Here is a 25,091-nt window from a genome sequence, read left to right as displayed (position 1 = left end):
CCGTGACTTCCTTGCTTTTGCACTCTGTGCCTCCATTGATAAAGCCAAGGATTTGTTTATTTTATTCTTTAAATGAGATGTGGGCATCACTGGCAAGGCCAGAATTTGTTCCCCATCCCTATTTATTTTTTTAGTAATAGTCGTTTGGTAGTACAGAAGTTGGGCATTGCTGAAATAAGAGACACTTAATCAAAGCTTTTCATCTCTTCATCAGGATGATTAGCAAGAATACAATGCAAGGGAAAACAACGCATTTATACTGTATGAGAAGAGAGTGCTGATTGGTTGGCAAGTGGACTCAGATTGGTAGAGGTGTTGCCATGGAGAATGCACCAGTTGATGATGATTGACAGTTAACTGTTAAGCATTGTTTGAAATTTAAAACAGACAGTTTGACCCTGGTTGGTCAAAACATTAGCCTGAACAATGAACCAGCAAATGGCTGTCAATTTTTTGTTTAGCTGAAACAATTGCAGTATGTGTACATCTTTCTGTCTGCAAAGAACAGGGCCCTGTGTATTAATATATGTAACTTCTAGTACATGCAAACGCGCCACACTGTGGGCCCAACTGGCAATCTTAAATTGGTTGTCAGCATAATTCTTAGCTCACAGGATTATTTAGCAAGTGTTGCCCACTTGCAGAATCACATCTAATATTGGACACTGTGTTTTGAGTTTTACAAGCACAGCCTGGTTGTGTACTATCTGTACCTTGTCCATTGTGAACAGCGGTTGAGACATGCTGTTTGATATCATCCGCCAATCTTTGGGACATACGGCCTACATACCTAGCATCAGACTGGCTCTGAAATTCATATACCACATTACTCAAGCAGGGCGTCTTTTTGGCTTGTCGGCAGCATCCTTGTTAGCTGCGAATACCACTTGTGTCGAGAAGGTGATAGTGAGCTGCCTTCTTAAACTGCTGCAGTCCATGTGGTGTAGGTGCTATTAGGAAGGGAGTTCGAGGATTTTGACTCAGCGACAGTGAAGAATACAGTTCCAAGTCAGGATGGTGCGTGGCTTGGAGCAGAATTGCCCTTGAGCTGAGTGGCTTACTAGAACATTTCAGAGGGCAGTTAAGACCCACATTGCTGTGGGTCTGAAGTCACATGCAGGCCAGACCAGATAAGTTTGGCAGATTTCCTTTCCTATAGGACATTAGTGAATGGGATGGGTTTTTACAACAATCGATGGTAGTTTAATGGTTACCAGGCTAGCTTTCACTGAATTTAAATTCCACCAGTTGCCACAGTGGGATTTGAACCCATGTTCCTGGATTACCAGTCCAGTGACATTAATACCACGCCACCATCTCCCTAAATCCTTATTAACCACTTTCTCACCCTGCTACCTTCAAAGATTTGTGAACATATACCCCCAAGTGTCTCTGCTCCTGCAACCCCTTTAGAATTGCACCCTTTAATTTATATTGCCTCTCATCATTCTTCCTTCCAAAATGTGTCACTTCACACTTCTCTGCATTAAATTTCATCTGCCGCATGTCTGCCCATTCCACTAACCCATGTCCTCTTGAGGGCTATCATTAACTTCCTCACAGTATTTCCAAGTTTTGTGTCCTGCTTGACAGGACTAAGTAAATACAAGAGCTTTTCTTTTAATAGCAATGCTAATCAGCTGACTGAAGCAGGAGCTAGAGATGATGGGCCGCAGAGAGAGCTCTGTTGCTGGGAACTAACTGGTTGGGTACTGCACAGGTTGGACACAACAATGCCAACAGTTTAAGCCAGCTTTTGCTTCAGAGATTTAAAAGCAGAACATGCTAGAAATACAGAAAATAAGTCAACATCAGAAAGAAAATGAGTCATCCTTGGGGGGAGGCCTTTCACCTCACAATATTTTCCTTTCAGATGCCTACTAGCATATGGTGAATTCCCTTTCCATCTGCCCCTCAGTAACCAGTCCTTACAATGCAGGTCTGTCCAAATGTTCCTCTGTGTGACTCAAGGTTTCATCTGGTGATGTGTTATCGGTCCAATAACTGAATAAGGGCAATGACAGAACTTTGTTTGAGCGGCCAGGTTTGTCTTACAGCGTAACCATCACACTGAACCAGCACTGCAAGCTGGACAGGACTGGACTCACTGCATGCAGCTGAGGGAACAGATGGTTCTTAGCCATGTTCATTTTCAGGCATGCTTAACTAACAGGATTTGTGTGCTCCTCACTATTGGCACACAACGATTTCCTTGCTATTTATACATACTAATTCTAGTGAATTTTGTTTGCTCCACTCGCCTTGTACCCGTTAGGATGGGCTGAGCAGGTGAACATTCTTATGAGGGTCATTTACACTTTTGGTGTGTAGCAGACCTGCCAGACACCCTGTCTAATTTCCCTTTCTACTGAAGTGAAAGCTACTTCTCAATGTTACAATCTCCCCATCATATCGGGGAGTCTGCTTTCCCTAGACCATAAGACGTAGAAGAAGTAGGCCATTCGGCCCATCGAATCAATGAGATCAAGGCTGATCTGATAATCCTCAACTCCAATTTCCTGCCTTTTCCCCATAACCCTTGATTCCCTTACTGATTAAAAATCTGTCTATCTCAGCCTTGAATATACTTAACGACCCAGCCTCTACAGCCCTCTGCAGTAAAGAATTCCAGAGTAACTACCCTCAGAAGAAATTCCTCCTCATCTCTGTTTTAAGTGGGCGCTCCCTTACTCTGAGATTACACCCTCTGGTCCTAGACTCTCCCACAAGGGGAAACAATCTCTCAGCATCTACCCTGTCAAGCCCCCTAAGAATCTTATATGTTTCAATAAGGTCGCCTCTCATTCTTCTAAACTCCAATGAGTACAGGCCCAACCTACTCAACCTCTCCTCATAAGAAAATCCCTCCATACCCAGGATCAACCTAGTGAACCTTCTCTGGACTGCCTCCCTTAGATAAGGGGACCAAAATTGTTCACAGTATTCTAGGTGTGGCCTTGTATAGTTTTAACAAGACTTCCCTACTTTTATACCCCCATTCCATTTGAAATAAAGGCCAACATTCCATTTGCCTTCCCTATTACCTGTTGAACGTGTATGTTAGCTTTTTGGGATTCATGAACGAGGGCTCCCAAATCCCTCTGTGCTGCAGCTTTCTGCAGTCTTTCTCCATTTAAATAATATTCAGCTCCTCTATTCTTCCTGCCAAAGTGCATAACCTCACACTTTCCCACATTACATTCCATCTGCCACGTTTTTGCCCACTCACTTAACCTGTCTATATCCCTCTGTAGACTCTGTCATCCTCACCACTTGCCTTCCCATCTATTTTTGTCATCTGCAAGCTTGGCAATAGTACATTCATTTCCCTCATCCAAGTCATTAATTTATATTGTAAATAATTGTGGTCCCAGCACTGATCCCTGTGGCACTCTACTAGTTACAGACTGCCATCCTGAAAATGCTCCCCATATCTCAACTCTCTTGTCTTCTATTAGTTAGCCAGTCCTCTCTCCATGCTAATATACTACCCCAACACCATGGGCTCTTAGCTTGTTAAGTAGCCTTATGTGTGGTACCTCATCGAACGCCTTTTGGAAATCCAAATATATTACATCAACTGGTTTTTAGAAAGGAAAGAAAAACTTAACAATAACACGTATTTATATAGCGCCTTTCATGTAATAAAATGTCCCAACAAGATTCACAGTAGCATTTTAAATCAAAATTTGACACCGAGCCACGGAAGGAGATATTAGGCAGTTGGCCAAAAGATTTGTTAAAGGGGTAGATTTTAAAGAGTGTCGTAAAGGAGGAAAGAGGGATAGAGTGACAGAGAATTTAGGGAGATAATTCCAATTCAGGCCCTGGCAGCTGAAGGCACTGTCACCAATGGTGGGTCGATTAAAATCAGGGATGTTCAAGAGCCAGAATTAGATAAATGCAGCCAAGTGGATTGAGGAGCTATACGAGAATATAGAGGTAGGGAAGGGAGAGGTCTTGGAGAGATTTAAATTTTTTACATTTAAAAAATTGAGGTGTTATTCAACCAAGGGCCAATTAAGGTCAGCAAGCACAGAGTTGATAGGCGAATGGGATTTGGCGTGAGTAAGGGCTGGGCAACAGATAACATCATGTTTACAGACAGTAGAATGTGAGGAGCCGGCCAGGTGACAGCAGGAATTATCAAATCTAGAGATAACAATGGCATGAATGAGGGTTTCAACAGCAGATGAGCTAAGGTAGAGGTGGAGTTAGGCTATGTTACGGAATGGTCTTCATGGTGGCATGGATATGTGGTTTGAAGCTAAACCTGGGGTTAGACGTGACACCAATATTACAGACAGTCTGGCTCAGCCTCAGACTGTTGCCAGGGAGGGATGGAGTGAGCTACTTAACTTGAACAATGAGCAAAGAATAGTGGACAAGCACAAAATGCTTGTGCAAGATTGGAGATTAAAGCATATATGTGCAACAACACCCAGAGATGATAGTAGAATCAGTGTCAATTGTTACCTTCAAAAGGCACTGGATCAAAATTAGGAAGATTAGGAATTGAACAGGTATCTCACTGCTTGATATTTTATAGGAGAGGGGCTCCTTAAAATAGGGAGGAGAGCAGATTAAATAGGCTGGTGGTGGGGAGGGGAAGTGCCTTTAAAACACTAGTCCATGGTCTCTGGGTAGAGAAGGTTTCATGGGCTAAGTGGTCTCCCTTTTCACTCAAGACTTTGATCTTAGATTGCAACTCTCCAAAGCTTACAACAAAATATCCTGCAAATCAAATCCTTCTGCTTTCAACACAAAGCACACCTTCTTGAAAATCCCAGCAATCCTGCCATTAGACATAAGACAAATAAGCAAACGTTTTGTGGTCATCTGGTCAATGTCTCAGTCAATAAGACCAATGTGTAACTACTATATGGATTACGAAGTCCCAGCTCCAGTTACTAGTCTACAATGAAATATCCAGGGTGAAGAGGTGCCTACAGTTGCCCTTGGTGTTCCTAGCTCAGGGATGGGGAGAAAACCAGCCGAGTTTCCACATTTTTGATCGTTAGCCAATGTTCCCCTAGATAGAGATTGTGTGTGAGATGGGACTGTTAGATGATGGCTCAATCCATCAATCCAAGGTGAAGCTGTGGGGACGTAACTTGTCTAGGTTTACAGGCTGAAGAGTCGCATCTTGGACAAGGCACCAGAGACAGTAGCCCAACGAAAATCAGCACTTTCAGGAGATGAAAGAAACCCAGTTGAAAAAAAATTTTAAATGATATTCCGCAGGTTGAGAATAAATGAAGTTCATTAATACCTCACTATTCAAGGTGCCATTGGTATCTGATCAAGGTGACCCTGGATCCTAATAGCTACTAACTGAAGGAACAATAATCCACCAACTACTAACCAAGGGGACACTGATACCACCAACTACTAACTGACGTAACACTGATCCCACTAACTACAATTAAGTTAATTAGAAGTAACCTCTCACTTGCACAACCTGGTAAAATATTTTAAATAACCCCATACACAATAGGGCTAGTAGCCAACAGCTAATCAGGGGTCACAACTGCACAGGCTCCTCTAAATGTCACTCATCAGCTGAGATCTCTCCTGTCACACAGTCCAGTGCCACCATGTTCCCTCACCAGTTTCAAGTTCCTCAGCACACTACTCACCCATCCTGTGTCCTGTAGACTGCACAGCAGTCTGCGGTCAGCCCCCTCATCATCAGAGCTTTCTTCAAGCTGTCTCTCACAGTCACCCCACACCGTGCTGGGACCTAGAAAAGGCAAAAGGGGATTAAGTACCCGGCATAGAGCACTGGCTGTTATTCCTCTCACAAACAAGGTCCTGAGTGGAAGATCTCCGGTTTCAATTCAGAGAGTCTATTGACATTGCTGTGTTAGACAAGACTGCAGATGGTGTCAACACTATTCCCAGGCAAAATGGAAATAATTGGGTAATTTCTCCGTCATTCACACATGGGACCGAACTGCTGTAGATTGTTTACAAATAGACTCTGTATTTAAACTTTGTTTGTTGTAAAATACATCATCCTGCCCTATGTCCCACCACACATCCAACTCATTACCTGACCAGAGTGGCATAAGGAAGAGGTGGAGCTCAAAGTTCATTCAAGACTTGGGTTTAAATATATGGTCAATTCCCACCCCATACACACAGTATGTTGTATACATTATTAATCTTTCAACAAAGAGGATTGGGGTTTTCCCACTAACATGTAGAGTGGCCATGATCCATGTCAGGTTGGCATGTGTCCCGATTACAAGTAGAGTGGGCACCTCAGTACATATTGAATGGGCATGGACCCAGGGTTGGTTGGCACTCCAGTGTATGGAAAGTGATTTTTTTCCCCTTCGCAAATCCACTGCAACCGAGCTAAGGTTCAGTAACTCTGCAAACATCAGGAGTGCAACTTGGAGCCTTCCAGTCCGCATGGCTTCCTTACACACGGAACATCCACCTGTGAGCCACAATGGTAACTATTAGCCATCCAACACAGGGGTTGTTTGGTATACTGCTTTCCTGCTGGATGAATGACTCTATTTTACTCTGACCAAAAGAAAGTGCATCTTTGTGCTTTTGACAGAAGGTTAGATGGAAGAAACTGCACCAAAAAGACCAAATAAACATGCAGGGAAACCTTCACTAAAGATGCAATGGTTGATGGTGGAAGCTAAATCAAGGGGAATATCATTCTACAAAAGGTTCAGCTTGCCAATAAACCGACAAGCACCTTCCCTCTTCAATACACCAAAGCCAGGCTCCATTAATTGGAGTGCAAATATTGATGACAACATTGGGTAGACATTCAAAGAGTTTGACAACTAACTTCAAGAAACACAAATTTGACCCTCCACACATTAGATTAAAGACATCGTGTTGGAACTGTCAACAGGGCACCTGCACAAAGGGCCACTGGGAGAGACAGCTTCCAAGAATGGTGTGAAATATATATCCCTTTGGCATAACCTTCCTTGTTCCTCAAGAGGTATGTCTCATGTGCACAGAGGGTAGGTATATTGCTGGGATGGTGATTTTCATAGATGTATTGTACTCTGAAATTCTGTGACAATTATGCAATATTTCCCATTCTGTGCTAGAATAAGATATTGAACTATAGGAGAGGAAACCACTAGCATTTGTACTGTCTTTCATAACCTCAGGGCATCTCAAATCACTTCACAGTGCTTTCAATTGGTAGTCACTGTTGTAATGTCAGGAAATACAGCTGCCAATTTGCACAGAGCAGGATCTGACAAACAGTATTTCAATGAATGACCAGAAAACCTGTTTTAATGATGTTGGCTGAGGGATAAATATTAGCCAGGGAACAGGGAACTCCGCTTGTCTCCAAATAGTACCCTGGAATACCATATGCCTTGTATACCAGGGCAGATCAGGTTTCAGGTTAATATCTCATCTGAAAGACAGCACCTCCAATAGCATAGCTAGCATTCCTTTAGTATAGAACTGGAGTGTCAACCTAGATTTGGTGCACAAGCCTCTAGAGTGGTGCCTGAACCCACAATCTTCTGACTCAGAGACGAGAATACTATCAACTGAGCCAAGGATTATATTGCCATATCAGTAGAGAATGTTGGGGGGTGCCATGCTTTCCCAATGCAATGCTCTGAGCAGACAGCATCTCAGGAAAGGTGCACACCTTTGACCACACCTCGTACTCTGGAGGCAATGCAGAGAAGAGCCATGAGGCTCAGCCTAATGCCAGAGGTCTGAGTTATGACTAAAGACTGGAGATACCAGGGCTCCTGAAAAGTGGTAAGTGAGCAGTTACCTCATGGAGCTCTACACAAAGGTTTAAATAGCTTAAGAAATGTTAATTTGAAGCACTATATCAGGGTAAAATGGTGACAGCCACACATGGAGACACAGGCTGAGACCAATAAAAGGCAAATTAAGGATCTTCACATAAAGAGTGATCAACATGCAGGATAGGCTTCTGGGCAGGGCAGTAGAATTGAAAAACTTGGGGGTCAGAATGCAAGGCCATAATGTAGGATGGGCATGGAGAAATGAACATCAGACAGAATAGCAAGAAGATAATAATGTTATTCTCAGAACCACAGAATGTTACAGCGCAAAAGGAGGCCATTCTGCCCATCGTGTCTGCACTGGCTCTCCAAATGAGCAATTCACTTAGTTCCATTCTCCCACCTTCTCCCCATAACCCTGCACATTCCTCCTTTTCAGATATCAGTAATTCCCTTTTGAATGTCTCAATTGAACCTGCCTCCACCACACTCTCAGGCAGTGCATTCCAGACCCTAACCACTTGCTGCGTGAGTGTTGTCTTTGCTTCTTTTATTCATTACTTTAAATCTGTGCCCAGTCGTTTTCAATCCTTTCACTAGTGGGAGCAGTTTCTCCCTATCTACTCTGTCCAGAACCCTCATGATTTTGAAAACCTCAATCAAATATTCTCTCAGCCCTTTTTTTAAAAAAATTCACATACAGGATGAGGTCATCGCTGGCTGGGCCAGCGTTTATTGCCCATCCCTAGTTGCCCTTGAGAAGGTGGTGGTGAGCAGCCATCTTGAACCGCTGCAGTCCCTGTGATGTAGGTACACCCACAGTGCTGTTAGGGAGGGAGTTCCAGGATTTTGTCTAAGGAAAACAGTCATAACTTCTCCAATCTATCTTCATAACTGAATTTCATCATCCCTGGAATCATTCACATGAATCTTTTTCTGTACTCTTTCCAATACCTTCACATCCTTCCTAAAGTGCATCACCCAGAACTGGATGCAAACCACCAACTGAGGTCGGACTAGCATCCTATACGAGTTCAACATAACGTCCCTGCTCTTGAACACTACACCCCTATTGAGAAAGCCCAGGATACTATATGCCTTTATGAACTGCGCTATCAATCTGTCCCACCACCTTCAGTGACTTATGCACATATACACAAGTCCCTCTGCTCCTGCTTTAGAATTGTGCCCTTTATTTTATATTGTCTCTCCACAATCTTCTAAGCAAATTGCTCGTTTGGAAAGCCAGTGCAGACATGATAGGCCGAATGGCAGCCTCCCTGTGCGATAAAAATTCTGTGAGAATAGCATCATTATCTTGTTCTTGCTATTCTGTCTCATGTTCATTTGTCCAAACCCATCCCACATCATGGCATTGAACTCTGAAATGACTCCCAAGTTTCTGGATTCCTCTGCCCTGTTCAACCATGTTCTTCCTACAAAAATGAATTACTTCACACTTCTCTGCATTAAACTTCATCTGCCACCTGTCTGCCCATTCAACTAACTTGTCTAAGTCCCTTTGAAATTCTACACTACCCTCCTCAGAGTTCACAATGCTTCCAAGTTTAGTATTATGCACAAAATTTGAAATGTGCCCTGTACACCATGGTCTGGGTCATTCATATATTTCAGTAAAAACAAGGGTCCTGAGCCCTGGAGAACTCCGCCACAAACCTTCCTCCAGCTTGAAACACATCCATTAACCTCTACCCTCTTTTTCCTATCACTCAGCCAATTTCGTATCCACATTCTATTGCTCATTTTTCCAAACACATCCCCACCCGCAATCCATCCCACATCATGGCATTGAATTCTCTGAAATTACTCCCAAGTTTTCAATCTAGAGAAGTGCGAGGTAATGCATTCAGGAGGTTTAACAAGGCAAGGGAATACACAATAAACGGGAGGATACTGAGAAGTGTAGGGAAATAGAGGGTCCTTGGAGTGCATGTACACAGATCCCTGAAGATAGTGGGGAGGTCAATAACCAGAGGGGGAAGATGTAAAGTAACTTGCGCAAAGGATTAGAGGGGAGTTGAGGATAATTTTTTTCACCCAGAGGGTGGTGGGAGTCTGCAGCTCACTGCCTGAAAGTGTGGTAGAGGCAGAAACCCTCATTGCATTTTAAAAAAGAATACTTGCGTATGCATTTGAACAGTTGTAACCTATGAGGTTGTGGGCTAAGAGCTGGAAATTAGGCTCGATAACTCATTTGCAACCCGCACAGTTATGGTGGGCTGAATGTCCTCATTGTGTGCTGTAAACTTTCTACGTTTCTACGCAGTCTGCTGAGGATCCCAGTTATATAGCAAGGGTACAATTAATGAAAAGCAAAGTTCAAAGTGTTGGGTAAATAAGGTTGAATGCACCTATGGTGAGAATAAATACTAAGTACATAAGCACTCTCTCCCTCTTCCAGCCAGTACATTGTCAAAAACAATAACTTGTATTTATATAGCACTTTTAAGGTCGCAAAGAGTCCCAAGGCACTTCACTGGAACAGAAGCTACATTAAAATGTGTTAGGAAAGAATGCCAAAAAGGTAGGTTTTATAGAGTATCTTAAAGAAGGGGAGAGGGTTAGAAAGGCTGAAGGTTTAGGGATGAAAATAAGCAAGGAGGTTAAAAGACAAATGCCAAGAGGGAGTGAAACCCAGAGGGTCAGAAGGTCAGTAAGGGAAATGGCAGAAGGCAGAGGACGATTCAATCCAATAAGGTGGCAGAAATTCAAATTGCAGGTTGATAGTCACAAGTTGTCTGATTCAGGTTGTGAGAGGAAGTGTCATTTTATCCCTTAAAAACAATGCCAGTCTTGCTGCGGTGATGAATCCCTGTACCTTAATGGCACTCGTACTTGCAGAATTGAAGCAGAAGCCTCCAAGCCTAAAATCACCTTATTTCATTAGGCTAAATAACGTAAAACCACAACCACCAACATCTTTACCCTTGTGTGCATCTTCTACTTGCTCATCTTGTTGACCATCAGTGTCCTGGATACCCTGCCACATCAGGTCCTCCCAGCCCATCTCGGTAGCTCCAGTGCAGTGAATCCCTTCACTTTGCAGCTATTTTGCTGGGCTATGCCCCAGCAGCAGGAGCCAGGAGTGCTGTTCCCATTTAAATGCCCAACACTGGGGCAAGTGGGATTTGGAGGGAGAGGGCTGCCTTCACAATCTTTGGCAGTATTGCTCTGTTAGGAGGGAATCCCCAAGGAGAAGGTGAACTTATGTGTATAAGTCAAGCCCAACCCACTGGGCAGGTACCTCGAGGTTTAAACACAAATATATGCAGTGTGTGTAAATTAAAGGAATAATCATGAGCAAAATTATAGCTCAAGGTCCAAATCAGTTTGGCACCTGTTTTTTTTTTTAACCATTTTCCAACTAGAGGAGGTTGGGAAACTGCATTGGCAATAGATCAGCAAACTGAATCTAACTATGTGGGGTACGCTAGGCAGATGAACAAGGCAACGCATTTAGTGAGACACATGGCAGTGAACACATTTAATGTGTAAACAGAGGTCATATTTAATGGGGTGCACCAGGTACATGAATAGGGGACACATCTGACAGGACACACCAGGCATATGAACAAGGGGTATGTTTAACAGAATACACTAGGCACATGAACATCTGAAATGAACTTGGCAAAAAAAAATCACAGAATCACAGAACTGTTAAGAGTGCAAGAGGCAGCTATATGGCCCACCTTTTCTGCACCAGCTCTCCGGATGAGCAATTCACTTAGTGCCATTCTCCTATCTTCGCCCCGTAACCCTGCACATTCTTCCTTTTCAGATAACAGTCTAATTCCCTTTCAAATGCTTCAATTAAACTTGTCTCCACCGTATTCTTAGGCAGTGCAGTCCAGAACTTAACCGCTCGCTGTGTGAAAAAGTTTATTCTCATTGTTTTTGCTTCTCTTGCCAATTACTTTAAATCTGTGCCCTCTCGCTTTCAAGTCCTTTCAAGTGGGAACAGTCTTTCCTTATCTACGCTGTCCAGATCCCTCATGATTTTGAATGTCTACAAATCTCCTCTCAGCCTTCTCTTCTCCAAGGAAGACAGTCCTAACTTCTCAAATCTATCCACTGAACTAGAACCATCCCAGTGAATCTTTTCTGTACTCTTTCCAGTGTGTTCACATCCTTCCTAAAGTGTGGTGCCCAGAACTTGACACAATACTTCAGCTGAGGCTGAACTAGTGTCTTATTCAAGTTCAACATGACCTCCTTGCTCTTGCACTCCCTTATTAATAAAGCCAACTTAGGAAAATGAATAAAAGCAGCAACCTTTAAGAAAGAGCTCCCTGTGGTTAGGAATTACAGTAGGTGCAGGTAGGTGATGTTAAGGAAATATATTTGTATTATGTCCACAAAGGCCCACAATACAAATTACCTTATGGTTTTCCCGTCTTCATGAACTTAGGACCACTTGTTGGCCTGCAGTTGTTCCTCAGAATCTCATGTCACTCCCTTCACTGTTTTTACTCACCACAGTCCTCTGTTTGTTGGGCAGGAAGACTCGAACAATGGGTTTCTGAGGAGATTTGGGGTTGGCTCTCGAACTGTCACTTGGGTGCTGTAACAGGCTTGGAGAGTTCTGAGTGACAGAAAGGTGGGTGCAGGGCTCCATCAGTTCTGTCAAGGTGGGATTAGTGTTTGGGAACTCCATGCCATTTCCCATGGACTCCAGCAATTGCTGTTCACGTTGTTGCAGAGCATCCAGCTTGCTTGTGTACTCTTCATAAGCCTGGAAAAGAATTCAGAATGCAAGCTTCTTACCAATTGAAGAGTGGTCAGCACTTTTGGCATGTTCACATATCCATCTTTATTAATAGTCCAGCAAAGCTAAGCTGAAATGAATCATTTAAGCACACATTCAACTATACTTCAGTTGACAGTTTGCAGGTTTAATAATATACCATCATATACTGCTTGTAAAGCATTACTTTAAAGACCTTAACCCATCACATTAAACCTGTGCAAATTGTTCTAAAGCACAGGGTCATTACTATTTAACCAGGGAGCTAGTTAACAGCTATAGAATCATAGAGTGCAGCAGCAGACCATTCAATACATTGTGCCTTTGAAAGAGCTATTCAATTAGTCCCACCTCCCTGCTCTTTACCCATGGCCCTGCAAATGTTTCCCCTTTAATTATTTAACCAATTCTCTTATGAAAGTGATGCATGTTTCAATCCCCTGTTCAGGTTTTGTATTGCAGATCATAACTCTGCATAAAACAAAAATCTCCACGTCTTCACTTTGGTGCTTCTGCTTTTAAATTTACAACTGTGGCCTCTGGCTACTGACTCTCCTGCTAGTGCCAACAATTTCTCCTCATTTACTCAAACCACTAAATTTTGAACATTGCTATCAAATCTCCCCATGATTTTCTCCCTTTTAAGGAGAACAATCCAAACTTCTCTAGTCTCTCCACAGAACCGAAGTCCCTTACAGTAAACTTCTCAGGTTGTGAAGCAATGACAATTGCAACATGCGTGTACTCTCTAATGGTACTGGAAGATTACCAAATCTCTGAATTAGCTTAACACAGCAGTTCGAGGCTACGACAAGTTCTTCTAGATCCTCTGGACTGTGAGGGTGAGGGAGATACATGAACGTGAAAAAAAATAATGACCAGCAGTGGATTGCTGGAGAAAGTACACAAGGTGCGAGAGGACAGGACTAAACGTGGTTGCAATACCCCGCCATGATCAAATTGCCCACCAACATTTGCAGGGCAACCAGACAGAATCAGAGCTATGGAACAGGGAGGAAATGGGAGAAATCTGGGTTAAAAAAGCTTCAACATTTTTTGAAATCAGACCTGCAAACCATTATTATAAATACCATGAATTGCAAATTAAATGCATAGGGTTAAAGCATCCAGCCTACCCGCAACCTCAAATCTCTATCTCCCTCACCAGATTGATGATATTCTTTGCAGGATGATTTTATAGTTTTAAAAAAGTGAGCATAACTTTGACTTTGGGTGACACTGTAAAATGGGCAACAGTGATTCAGGTGCCAGTCCTGATTTGCATTCCGATTGACTTTGGTTCATTCAGGCTCAATCTTATTCCGATAGAGCACAAGCTGTGTTTGATTTGTCTCAGGTCGACCGTCTCATGGGAGCAGCAGGGCAGGATTGTCTGTATTGGGGGTGGGGCGGGGGGGGGGGGTGGAATCTTCTAAGACCACAGGTTAGTGCAGACAGCTTTACCTGGATCTAATCTGTGCTACAGGAATAGCCCGGGGCTCACAACAAGTGACAAACTGAGATGAAGAGTGTTCTGATACGCATGTGTCTGATTTCAACTGGCATAAAATCCCTCCAAACCCACATAAAATAGGCAGACAGAGATTTGTCAGGATCATGAACGCTCTAACTGCAAAGATGGTGGAAGCTGATTCCATAATATTAAAAGGAAATTGGGCAGGCACTTGATGAGGAGGAGCTTATGCACAAAATGCAGGGATACAGGTCAAAGCACATTTGCTCTTTCAAAGTGCAAGCACAGGCACAATGGGCTGAATAGCCTCCTTCTGTGATTCGACATTATAAAGCAACATTAAGTACTAATTAATTAGGTGCCTGTTGACCCATAGTAATCTTCTGTGAAATGAGTAGGGTAGTCTCGATCCAGTACCCAATGGATAGGCTCATGGATAAAAACTGTAGGCAATTTCACCCAGATTGCCAATGGGTGAATATTATGGGGGCAGGGTAGACAAGGTTCAGTCTGCACTGAGTCATTTTGTACCTGACCTGGAACTGGTCAAAACTGACATTGGATGATTGAAATAGAAAGTGCTCAATTTCCCAGTAAAAATAACCCACATCTTCACAGGCACAGAAAAAGTTAGATCATTCAGAATAAAAAAAGGCTCTAACGTTCAAAGGAATTCCGATGAATGCAGCAAATTCACCTCATAAGCACCTGTTTACAAGTGAGAAATAAAAACACAAAATGCTGGAAATACTCAACAGATCTGACAGCAACTGTGGAGAGAGAAACAACGTCATGGGGTTTTCCACAGCTGTGTGTTGCAGTACAAGGGGAGCCCTTTAGAACCAGTCCCACTGTGAGCTGGAATTGAGCAGCTGAGAGATAGGAATATGAAAGGGGCTGTTGGAAGACAGGGTGGATGTGGAAGAAACTGGAGGTGCATGGTGCAAATGTTCACACCACCAGTGGAAGAAAGCATCAGGACAAAGAGAAATAGTTCCTCCTCCTCTGCCAGCTGCAGATAGTGTGGTTACAGCAGGAACTCAAAGCAAACAATGCATTTCAATCTACTGCAAGCAATGGACGTCCAAGCTGTCACGACTGGATGGCCTTCACCCTTTGTAAGTAATTGGCTTGAAGTTTGTACTGTGGCCCATTAGCCACACCTTAGCTGCACAGGCTGGAGGAGGAGCACTGGACACAGGTGGCCATTCAGTCCATTGAGCCTGCTCTGCCATTCAGTTAGATCATAGCTGATCTGTATCTTAACCCCCATTTCCCTATCTTAATGTCCTTATCTAATTAAAATCTATCAATATCAGTTCTGACATTCTCAACTGACCACTATCCTTTGTATGAGGAAGTACTTCCTGACCTCATCCCTTGAACAGCCTAGCACTAATCTTAAGGTTAGGTCCTCTTTTTTTGTCTTTCACAGAATGTGGGCATCACTGGCTGGGCCAGCATTTATTGCCTTTTCCTAATTACCCTTGAGAAGGTGGTGGTGAGCTGCCTTCTTGAAACACTGCAGTCCATGTGGTGTAGGTACACCCACAGTGCTGTTAGGGAGGGAGTTCCAGGATTTTGACCCAGTGACAGTGAAGGAATGGTGATATATTTCCAAGTCAGGGTAGTGAGTGACTTGGAGGGGAACTTCCAGGTGGTGCTGTTCCCCATGCACCTGCCACCCTTGTCCTTCTAGATGGCAGAGGTCAGGGGTTTGGAAGATGCTGTTGAAGGAGCCTTGGTGAGTTGCTGCAGTGCATCTTGTAGATGGTGCACACTGCTGTCACTGTGCGTCGGTGGTGGAGGGAGTGAATGTTTAAGGTGGTGGATGGGGTGCCAATCAAGCAGACTGCTTTATCCTGGATGGTATTGAGCTTGAGTGGTGCTGGAGCTGCACTCATCCAGGTAAGTGAAGAATATTCCATCACACTCCTGACCTGTGCCTTGTAGATGGTGGACAGGCTTTGGGGAATCAGGAGGTGAGTTACTCTTTGCAGAATTCCCAGCCTCTGACTAGCTCTTGTTGCATTCTACCACCAGAAGAAATGATTTATCTCTATCTGGCCTATCATCTCCTTCGATAATCTTAAACACCTCAATCAGACCATCCCTTAATCTACCATACTCAAGGGAGTATGTAACCTGCCTTCATCATTTCACCCATTTAAGCACCAGTATCAGATTCTGGTGAATCTGTGCTGCTTCCACTCCAAGGCTAACATATCCTCCCTGAGTTGTGGTGTTCAGAGCTGAATGCAGTACTCTGGATTTACAACTGATAAACAAGTTCCACCCCTTTGTACTCCAGCCCCCTTGTGATAAAGAGGTGGACAACTTACTGGTGAGCAGCCATGTGTAGAATGGAACATCAACTCTCACCTCAATGCATTGAGTTACATTCAGTCTGAAGCACAGAAACAGACCCTTCAGCCCAACTGGGCTACATCGGTGTTTACACTCCAACCGAGCTTCCTCCCACACCTCTTCATCTAACCCTATTAGTGTCTACCTGTTCCTTTCTCCCTCATGTAGCTATCCAGCTTCCCCTTAAATGCAATAATACTATCTGCCCCAACCACTCCCTTTGGTAAACAAGTTCCCCCTGAATTCCCTATGGATTTATTAATGACTATCTTCTATTTATGACTCCTTGTTTTAGTCTCCCCCAGAAGTGGAAACATTTTCTCCATGTCTACCCTATCTAATCCTCCATCAGATCACCATTCTGTCTTCTCAAGAAAAGAGTCTCAACCTATTCAATCTTTCCCAATGGGTGTAACCTCTCAGTTCTGATACCACCTTTGTGCATCTTTTTTACACTTTCTGCAATGCCTCTATGTCCTTAAATAATATGGAGACCGGAGTTGTGCACAGTACTAATTGTGGTGTTTATAAGCTTAACATAACTCCTCTGCTTTAAAATTTTATTCCTCTGGAAATTAAGATTGGCTTTTCTTTTTTAAGAAAAGGACTTATTAAGTGAGTGATTTTTAATGTTATTATATAAGAAGCAACAAGGTAATCTGTTGACCTTACTTTATCTCTGACAGTGTGGGAGTTAGTACAAGAAAGTAATGCTCTGCTACTTGCAAACAGGCGTGCTGATCCCACACTGTGCACACGGAGTCAACAGGCATATACACACACACACTTGCAGAAACCTGGCACACAATCAATCTGCACGACTTATTATAATTCCCTCGCATATCAATAGAAAAATCTTATGCCAATGTACTTCTATTGGTCAAGGTCAGGGCATTGCCTTTTTTCTTTGGTGAGAATCTTGAGTCTCTAAACACCATGATGAGCAAAGAATCCCAACAAGCAATCAGAGTCTGGGAACAAGGCTTGCAGCCAAGGTTGGCAGGTGAATCAAAGTCAATGCTCTGGTTCTGAAACAGAAACAAACCACCAAGGCACAGCCAGCAGGAAACCTCCTTCCTGATATTTGTTCTCCACTCCCAGATTGTTATTGGCCAACAGGTCTGCCGTCAGCACTAGCCCTCTGGTATACAAAGCCCATTAGAAAAAGGTGAAGGAATTGGGGTGGGAGGGGCAGATTAAAGATCAAGTACAGTCGATCAAGTGGGTCTTCATGGAGATTTTTGCAGACGGAAATGAAGTTTTGGAAGGCAGGATGGTGGGCGGTAGGGATGTAATGCCTGGATAACCGACCTCCGATGCTGAAGCAAAGGGAATGGGGGAAACACCAATCCAGCGGTAGAAGAATAGAGTGCAGGGATTGGCACATCCAGCTAGAGAGATACATCAGTGTGGTGAGACCATAAAAGAGTTTCAAAACAATCACCAGAATTCTGAATCCGTTCACTGGGGCACAGGAGACCAATGGAGCTGGGTGAGAACAAAGGCGTCAGCCAGGGAACCCGCAGCCCACGGTCCCGCGTCAGCCGGGGAACCCGCAGCCCACGGTCCCGCGTCAGCCGGGGAACCCGCAGCCCACGGTCCCGCGTCAGCCGGGGAACCCGCAGCCCACGGTCCCGCGTCAGCCGGGGAACCCGCAGCCCACGGTCCCGCGTCAGCCGGGGAACCCGCAGCCCACGGTCCCGCGTCAGCCGGGGAACCCGCAGCCCACGGTCCCGCGTCAGCCGGGGAACCCGCAGCCCACGGTCCCGCGTCAGCCGGGGAACCCGCAGCCCACGGTCCCGCGTCAGAATGTTCTGGAAATGGAAGAAGCTAGCTAAGAAATCTCATTCAATCTTGGTTGAGATGGAATGAATGTTTAACTGGTGAATAGGGTGCCAAGTTAGCTGCTTTGTCCTGGATGAAGTACTGTTGGAGCTGCACTCAGGCAAGTGGAAGGTATTCCATTACACTCCTAAGTTGTGCCTTGTAGATGGAAAGGCACAGGGAAGTAAGGTGGTGAGTTACCCACCAAAGCATTCCCAGTCTCTGGCCTTCTCTTGTAGCCATAGTATTTAAAAGGTTGGTCCAGTTCTGTTTCTGGTCAATGGTAACCATCCGAATGTTGATAGTGGGAGATTCAGCAACAGTAATGCCACTGAATGTCAAGGAGAGAAGGTTACTCTCTCTCTCGCTGGTGTAAGTCATTGCCTGACACTAGTGTGGCCCAAATGTTACTTTTCCACTCTTCAGCCGAAGCCTGAAGATTGTCTGGATCTTGCAGCATGTGGACAAGGACTGCTTCAGTATCTGAGGGGTCATGAATGGTGCTGAACATTGTGTGATCATCAGCGAACATCCCCACTTCTGACCTTATGATGGAGGGAAGGTCATTGATGAAGCAGCTGAAGATGGTTGGGCCTCGGACACCAACCTGAGGAATTCAACAACTTAAATTTATATAGCAATTTAACATAATGGAACTTCCCTAGGTGCTGCACAGGAGCCTTCTAAAATAAAATATGACACTAAGCCACATAAGGAGACATTAGGTCAGACGACCTAAAGCTTGATCAAGTGGTAGGTTTTAAGAAGTGTCTTAAAGGAGGAAAGCGAGATACAGAGGCAGAGAGATTTGGAAGGAAATTCCAGAGCTTGGGGCTTAGGCAACTGAAGGCACGGCTGCCACTGGTGCAGCAACTATGATTGGGACTGCACATGACAGCAGAATTAGAGGAACACAGATATCTCAGAGGGTTGTGCAGTTGGTGAAACGTACAGACATAGGGAGGGACAAGACCAGAAAGGGATTTGGAAACAAGACGAGAATTTAAAAATCAAGACGTTACTTGACAAGGCGCCAATGTAGTTCAGCAAGCACAGGGGTGATAGGGTAACAGGACTTCACACAATCAGAGAATTGTTACAGCACAGAAGGAGGCCATTTTGCCCATCGTGTCTGCACCTGCTCTCCAAATTGGCAATTCATGCAGTGCCACCATCCCCCCCCACCTTCTCCCCACAGCCTGCACATTATTCCTTTACAGCCTAATTCCATTTCAAATGCTTCAATTGAACCTGCCTCCACCACACTTGCAGGCAGTGCATTCCGAACCCTAACCACTCGCTATGTGAAAATACTTTTCCCTCACATTGCCTTTTCTTCTTTTACTAATTACTTTAAATCTGTGCCCTCTCGATCTTCATCCTTTCACCAGTGGGAACAGTTTCTCCCTATCTACTCTGTCCAGCTCCCTCATGATTTTGAAAATCTATCAAATCTCCTCTCAGCTTTCTTTTCTCCAAGGAAAACAGTCCTAGTTTGTCCAATCTATTTGGATAGCTCAAGTTCCTCATCCCATACTCATGAATCTTTTCTACACTCTTTCCAATGTCTTCATATCTTTCCTAAAGTGTGTCACCCAGAACTGGACATAATACTCCAGCTGAAGCCAAACTAGTGTCCTTTACAAATTCAACATTACCTCCTGGCTTTTGTACTCTATTGCCCTCTATAAAGCTAAGGCTACTGTATGCTTTATTAACTGCTTTCTCAACCTGCCCTGCCATCTTCGATGATTTACACACACATACACCCAGGTCCCGCTGCTCCTGCATACCCTTTAGAATTGTGCCCTTTATTTTAGGTTGACTTGGTGCGAGTTCAGACATTGTGGCAGTGGAGTTTTGGATGATCTCAAGTTTATAGAGGGTAGAAGGAGCGTGTTGGAATAGCAGAGTCTAGAAACAGCAAAGGCAGGGATGAGGGTTTGAGTAGCAGGTGAGCTAAGACAGGGACTAAACCGAACAATATTATGGAGATGGGAATAGGCTGTTTTAGTGATGGCCCGAATATGAAGTCGGTAGCTCAACTTGGGATCAAATGTGACACCAAGGTTACAAACCAACTGCTTATTCTCTTAACCTGCCAGGTGACGGATGGAGTTGGTAACTAGGGAATGGAGATTGGAGCGGGGACCAAAAACAATGGCTTCAGCCTGCCCAATATAATTGCAGCAAAGTCCTGGGGCTCAGATAATTGGCCTCTAATAATCACAACCAGCTTGACCCTAGCCACTGGCTAGAGTTTTCCCCAATTCTAACTGACTTCAATTTTACTAGGGCTCACCTCTGTAATTCAGCTCCTTTGTCCATGTTTTGGACAAGGTTGCACTGAGGCCTGGAGCCGAGTGCTCTGGTGGAATTCAAACTGAGCATGAATGAGCAGACTATTGGTGGATAAATGTCACTTAATAGAACTTTCAACAAAACCTTCCATCACTTTGCTGATGATTGAAATCAGGAGGCAATAGTGTGGGGAACAAGTTCATGGAAAGCAATCAAGATAGTTTTCTAGATCAGAATATCAAGGAACCAACGAGGGAATGGGCTATTTTAAGAACTATGTGGTAAAAGAGCATCTAGGGAACAGTGATCATAACATATTGAGTTTAAAAGTAATTTTTTCTTAAATCTGAAGCCAGGATCTTAATTCTGAACAAAACAAACCTGGTGAGTTGGCTAAGGTAGAATCCGAAATTAGATTAAAAGATATGCCAGTGGATGAAAAACATTTTTTAAAAATTAAAGAACTAATTCATAATTTGCAGTAACTACACAGAGTCATTACGGCAACTAGGGATGGGCAATAAATGCTGGCCCAGCCTGCAAAGCCCACATCCCAAGAATGAATATTTTTTTTAAAAACCGGCCACTCGGCCCATCGAGTCAATGCCAGCTTTATGTCAAGCAATCCAGTCAATCACATTCCCAAATTTATTCCCATAGCCCTGCAAGCTTGTTTCATTCAAGTGCCCATCCAATTTCTTTTTGAAAATCATTGATCATCTCTGCTTTCACCACCCATGTACACAGCAAGCTCCAGGTCATTAGCATTCACTGAGTAAAAAAGTTCTTCCTCACAGTCTCATTGATAAGATCAGTACATTAGTGACAGAGGATTTTGGATTGGAAGATCAAGATGCAGAGTCAGTTTGAGTGGAGCAAAGAAACAGCAAGGGGCAGCAAACATGGGTGGGAGTTGTATATAGATCACCAAACAGTAGTGGTAATGTAGGGCATCGTATAAATCAGGAACTTAGAGGCGCATATAAACAAGGGTGATACAGTAAGCACGGGGAACTTCAATCTACATATAGACTGGGTAAATCTAATGAGCATCAATGCTGTAGTGGATGAATTCCTGGAACGTACAGGAGATGATTTTCTATAACAGTATGTTGAGGAACCAACTAGAGAATGAGCTACTTTAGATATAGTATTATGCGATAAGAAAGGGCTAATTTATAATCTCATTGTAAAGGAGCCTTTAGGGAAGAGTGACCATAATACAGTGGAACTTTGCATTAAGTTTGAAGTGATGTAGTTCAATCCAATACTAGAGTCTTAAATCTAAACAAAGGAAACTACAAAGGTATGAGGGACAAGTTGGCTGTGGTAGATTGGGAAACCACATTAACAGGTATGAGAGTGGACAGGCAATGGCTAGCATTTAAAAAATTAATACATGGTTTACAACAAATTCATATTCCTTTGAGGCACAAAAACCCAGCAGGAAAAGTGATCCAACCATGGCTAACAAGAGAAGTTAAAGATTGTATTCGATCAAAGCAAAAGGCTTATAAGATTGCTAGAAAAAGTAATAAGCCTGAGGTATGGGACTATTTTAAATTCAGCTGATAAAAACAGATTTTAAAAAGGGGAAAAATAGAATATGAAAATAATCTAGACAGAAACATAAAAACAGACTGTAAAGGCTTCTAAAGGTATGTGAAAAGGAAAATTTTAGTTAAAACAATTGTGGGCCCATTGCGGCAGAACCAAGAGAATTTATGATGGAGAAACAAAACAAATACTTTGGCTCTGTCTTCATGGAGGATGATACAAAAAAACCTCCCAGAAATACTAAAGAACCAAGGGGTTAGTGAGAATGAGGAACTGAAAGAAATTAGTATTGTTTAAAAGTAGTACTGGACAAATTAATGGGACTGAAAGTTGGTAAATCCCCTGGTCCTGATGATCTGTGACCAAGAGTGTTGAAAGAGGTGGCTGCAGAGATACTGGATGTGTTAGTGGTCATCTTTCAAAATTCTATAGATTCTGGAACTGATCCTTCAGATTGGAAGGTAGCAAATGTAACCCCAATATTTAAAAAAGGAGGGAGAAAACAAGAAACTACAGACCTGTTAGCCTGACGTCAGAATTGGTGAAAATGCTACGATTATAAAGGATGTGATAACTGGACACTTAAATAATAGTAGGATTGGGCAGAGTCAACATGGATTTATGAAAGGGAAATCATGTTTGACATAAACACCATGCAGGTGCCGCAAACAGTTAGGAAGGCAAATGGCTTTATTTGAGTACAGGACTAAATATGTCTTGGTGCAATTGTATAAAGCCTTTTGAGACCACACCTGGAGTAGTGTGTATAGTTTTGGTCTCCCCACCCAAGGAAGGATATACTCGCTATAGAGTTAGTGCAACGAAAGTTCACTAGACTGATTCCTGGGATGGCGGGACTGGCCTTTGAGGAGGCTGGGCCTGTATTCTTTGGAGTTCAAAGCAATGGGAGGTAATCTCAATAAAACATACAAAATTCTTACACGTCCAGACAGAGAAGATACAGGGATGATGTTTCCCCTGGCTGGGGGCAGCTGGAGGGTGGTCTAGAACCAGGGGGCAGAGTCTCAGAATAAGGGATAGGCCATTTAGTACTGAGGAGGAATTTCTTCACTCAGAGGGTGGTGAATCTTTCGGAATTCTCTACCCCAGAGGGCTGTGGAGGCTCAGTGGTTGAGTATGTTCAGGACCGATCGACAGATTAAAGCCAACACATTAAAGCCATCAAGGAGCTCGAGCAGGAAAATGGCACTGAGGTAGAAGATCAGCCATAATCTAGCTAAATGGCAGACCAAACTCATGGGGCTGAATGGCCTACTCCTGCTCCTATGTTTCTATTGCCCCTGTATCTCCTGCACAAAACCTTAAATCCGTATACCTGGTCTTTGCACCATCAGCTAACGGGAACAGCTTTTGTTTGTCTATCTTATCTAAGCCTGACATAATCTCATACATCGCTATCAAATCTCCCCTCTCCAAGGAGAGCAACCCCTGCTTCTCCAACCTAACCTTGTATCCTTGGAGCCACACTGATAAATCTTCTCTGCACTCTCTCGAGGATCCTCGCACCCTTCCTAAAGTGTCCTGCCAGCTGCTGAAGTGAGATTGTGTAGAGTGGACCTACATTTCCTAGAGTTTAGAAGAATGAGAGATGATTCTCATTAAAAAAATATAAAATTCTTAAGGGGCTAGATAAGGGTAGATTCTGGGAGGACATTTCCCCTGGCTGGGATTCTATAACTAGGGTTCAGAATTTCAGAATAAGGGGTTGAATATTTAGGACAGAGATGTGGAGAAATTCCTTCAGAGGGTTGTGAACCTTTCGAATTCTCTACCACATGTATATTCAAGTTAAAGATCAATGAGGTCAAGTAGGTATTTCTCTTCTTTTGATTCTCTCACCACCTGTCTGGCCAATATGCCCTCAGCACTCTGTCAGCTTCTGCAGTAGTTGCTACTGAGCCACTCATGGTGACAGACACTGAAGTCTCCCACACAGAGTACGTTCTGTGCCCTTGCCACATTCAGTGCTCCTTCCAATAGGTAGTCAACACGAAGGAGTATTGATTCATCAGAGGAGGAAGGGCAGTAGGTTTGCTTGTCAATGTTTGAGCTGATGCTGAGCGTTCATGGGGTCGCCAAAGGCCACGCTCTCCCAACTCTATATCACTGGTGGGGCTGTTCTGCCAGTGGAGAGGCATACCCAGAGAATGGAAGAGTCGGGGGTCATTGGCTGAAAGGTATGATTCTGAGAGTAGGAACACATCAGGTTGTTGCTTGACTCATGTGGAAGGACCCAACTTAGACACAAGTTCTCAGATGTTAGTGAGGACTTTGCAGCGTCGACTGGGGTGGGTGTGCCTTTGTTATTGCCTAGGTTGTTCCCAGGTGGTCAGTCTGGTTTTAATCTTATTGTTTCTTGTTGGTTTGATATAACTGAGTGGCTTGCTAGGGCATTCCAGAGGGCAGTTATAGAGTCACCCACATTGTTGTGGGTCTGGAGTCACGTGTAGGCGAAACCAGGTAAGAATGGCAGACTTCCATTCCTAAAGGACATCAGTGAACCAGAAAGGATTTTACTACAATTCAGTAGTTGCAGTCACCATTACTGAGGCTAGCTTTTTATTCTGACTTTAATCAACTGAATTTAAATTCACCAGCTACCATGGTGAGATTGAATTCATGTCTCCAGGTCATTAGCCCAGGCCTCTGAATTAGTAGACCAGTAACAGAGTCACTATGTATTCATTTCCTACCATACCATACCATCTGAATATATCAATCTACTAATAATACACTAGAGACATTTTCTGCCCACAAACCTTACTTCTTGTCGTCACAACTTTTGGTTGTGTTCATGTATCGACATTTACTATTGTAAATTACAATGTCAACTTTGTCCCATCAAGCTTCAAGGTGTAGCTGCATAAGACCATAGGACATAGGAGCAGAAATTAGGCCATTCGGCCCATCGAGTCTGCTCCGCCATTCAATCATGGCTGATAAGTTTCTCAACCCCATTCTCCCGCCTTCTCCCCGTAACCTTTGATCCCCTTACCAATCAAGAACCTAGCTATCTCGGTCT

General features: G+C 43.6%; 1 protein-coding gene across 1 annotated transcript in view; it reads right to left on the bottom strand.

The window, feature by feature from the left end:
• The window catches only part of braf (B-Raf proto-oncogene, serine/threonine kinase), a 105,959-nt gene that overhangs the window by 67,458 nt on the left and 13,410 nt on the right, over positions 1-25,091 (bottom strand). The window contains exons 3-4 of the mRNA XM_078568542.1: positions 12,256-12,513; positions 5,640-5,743 (exon numbers count right to left, since the gene is read on the bottom strand). Of these exons, the coding sequence (XP_078424668.1) occupies positions 5,640-5,743; positions 12,256-12,513 (362 nt within the window). The remainder of the gene's footprint in view (positions 1-5,639; positions 5,744-12,255; positions 12,514-25,091) is intronic.

Source organism: Cetorhinus maximus, chromosome 22, assembly GCF_964194155.1.
Source record: "Cetorhinus maximus chromosome 22, sCetMax3.hap1.1, whole genome shotgun sequence".
NCBI lineage: Eukaryota > Metazoa > Chordata > Chondrichthyes > Lamniformes > Cetorhinidae > Cetorhinus > Cetorhinus maximus.
The sequence above is the reverse complement of the archived record's forward strand: the minus strand, read 5'-3'. Positions and strand labels throughout refer to the sequence as shown.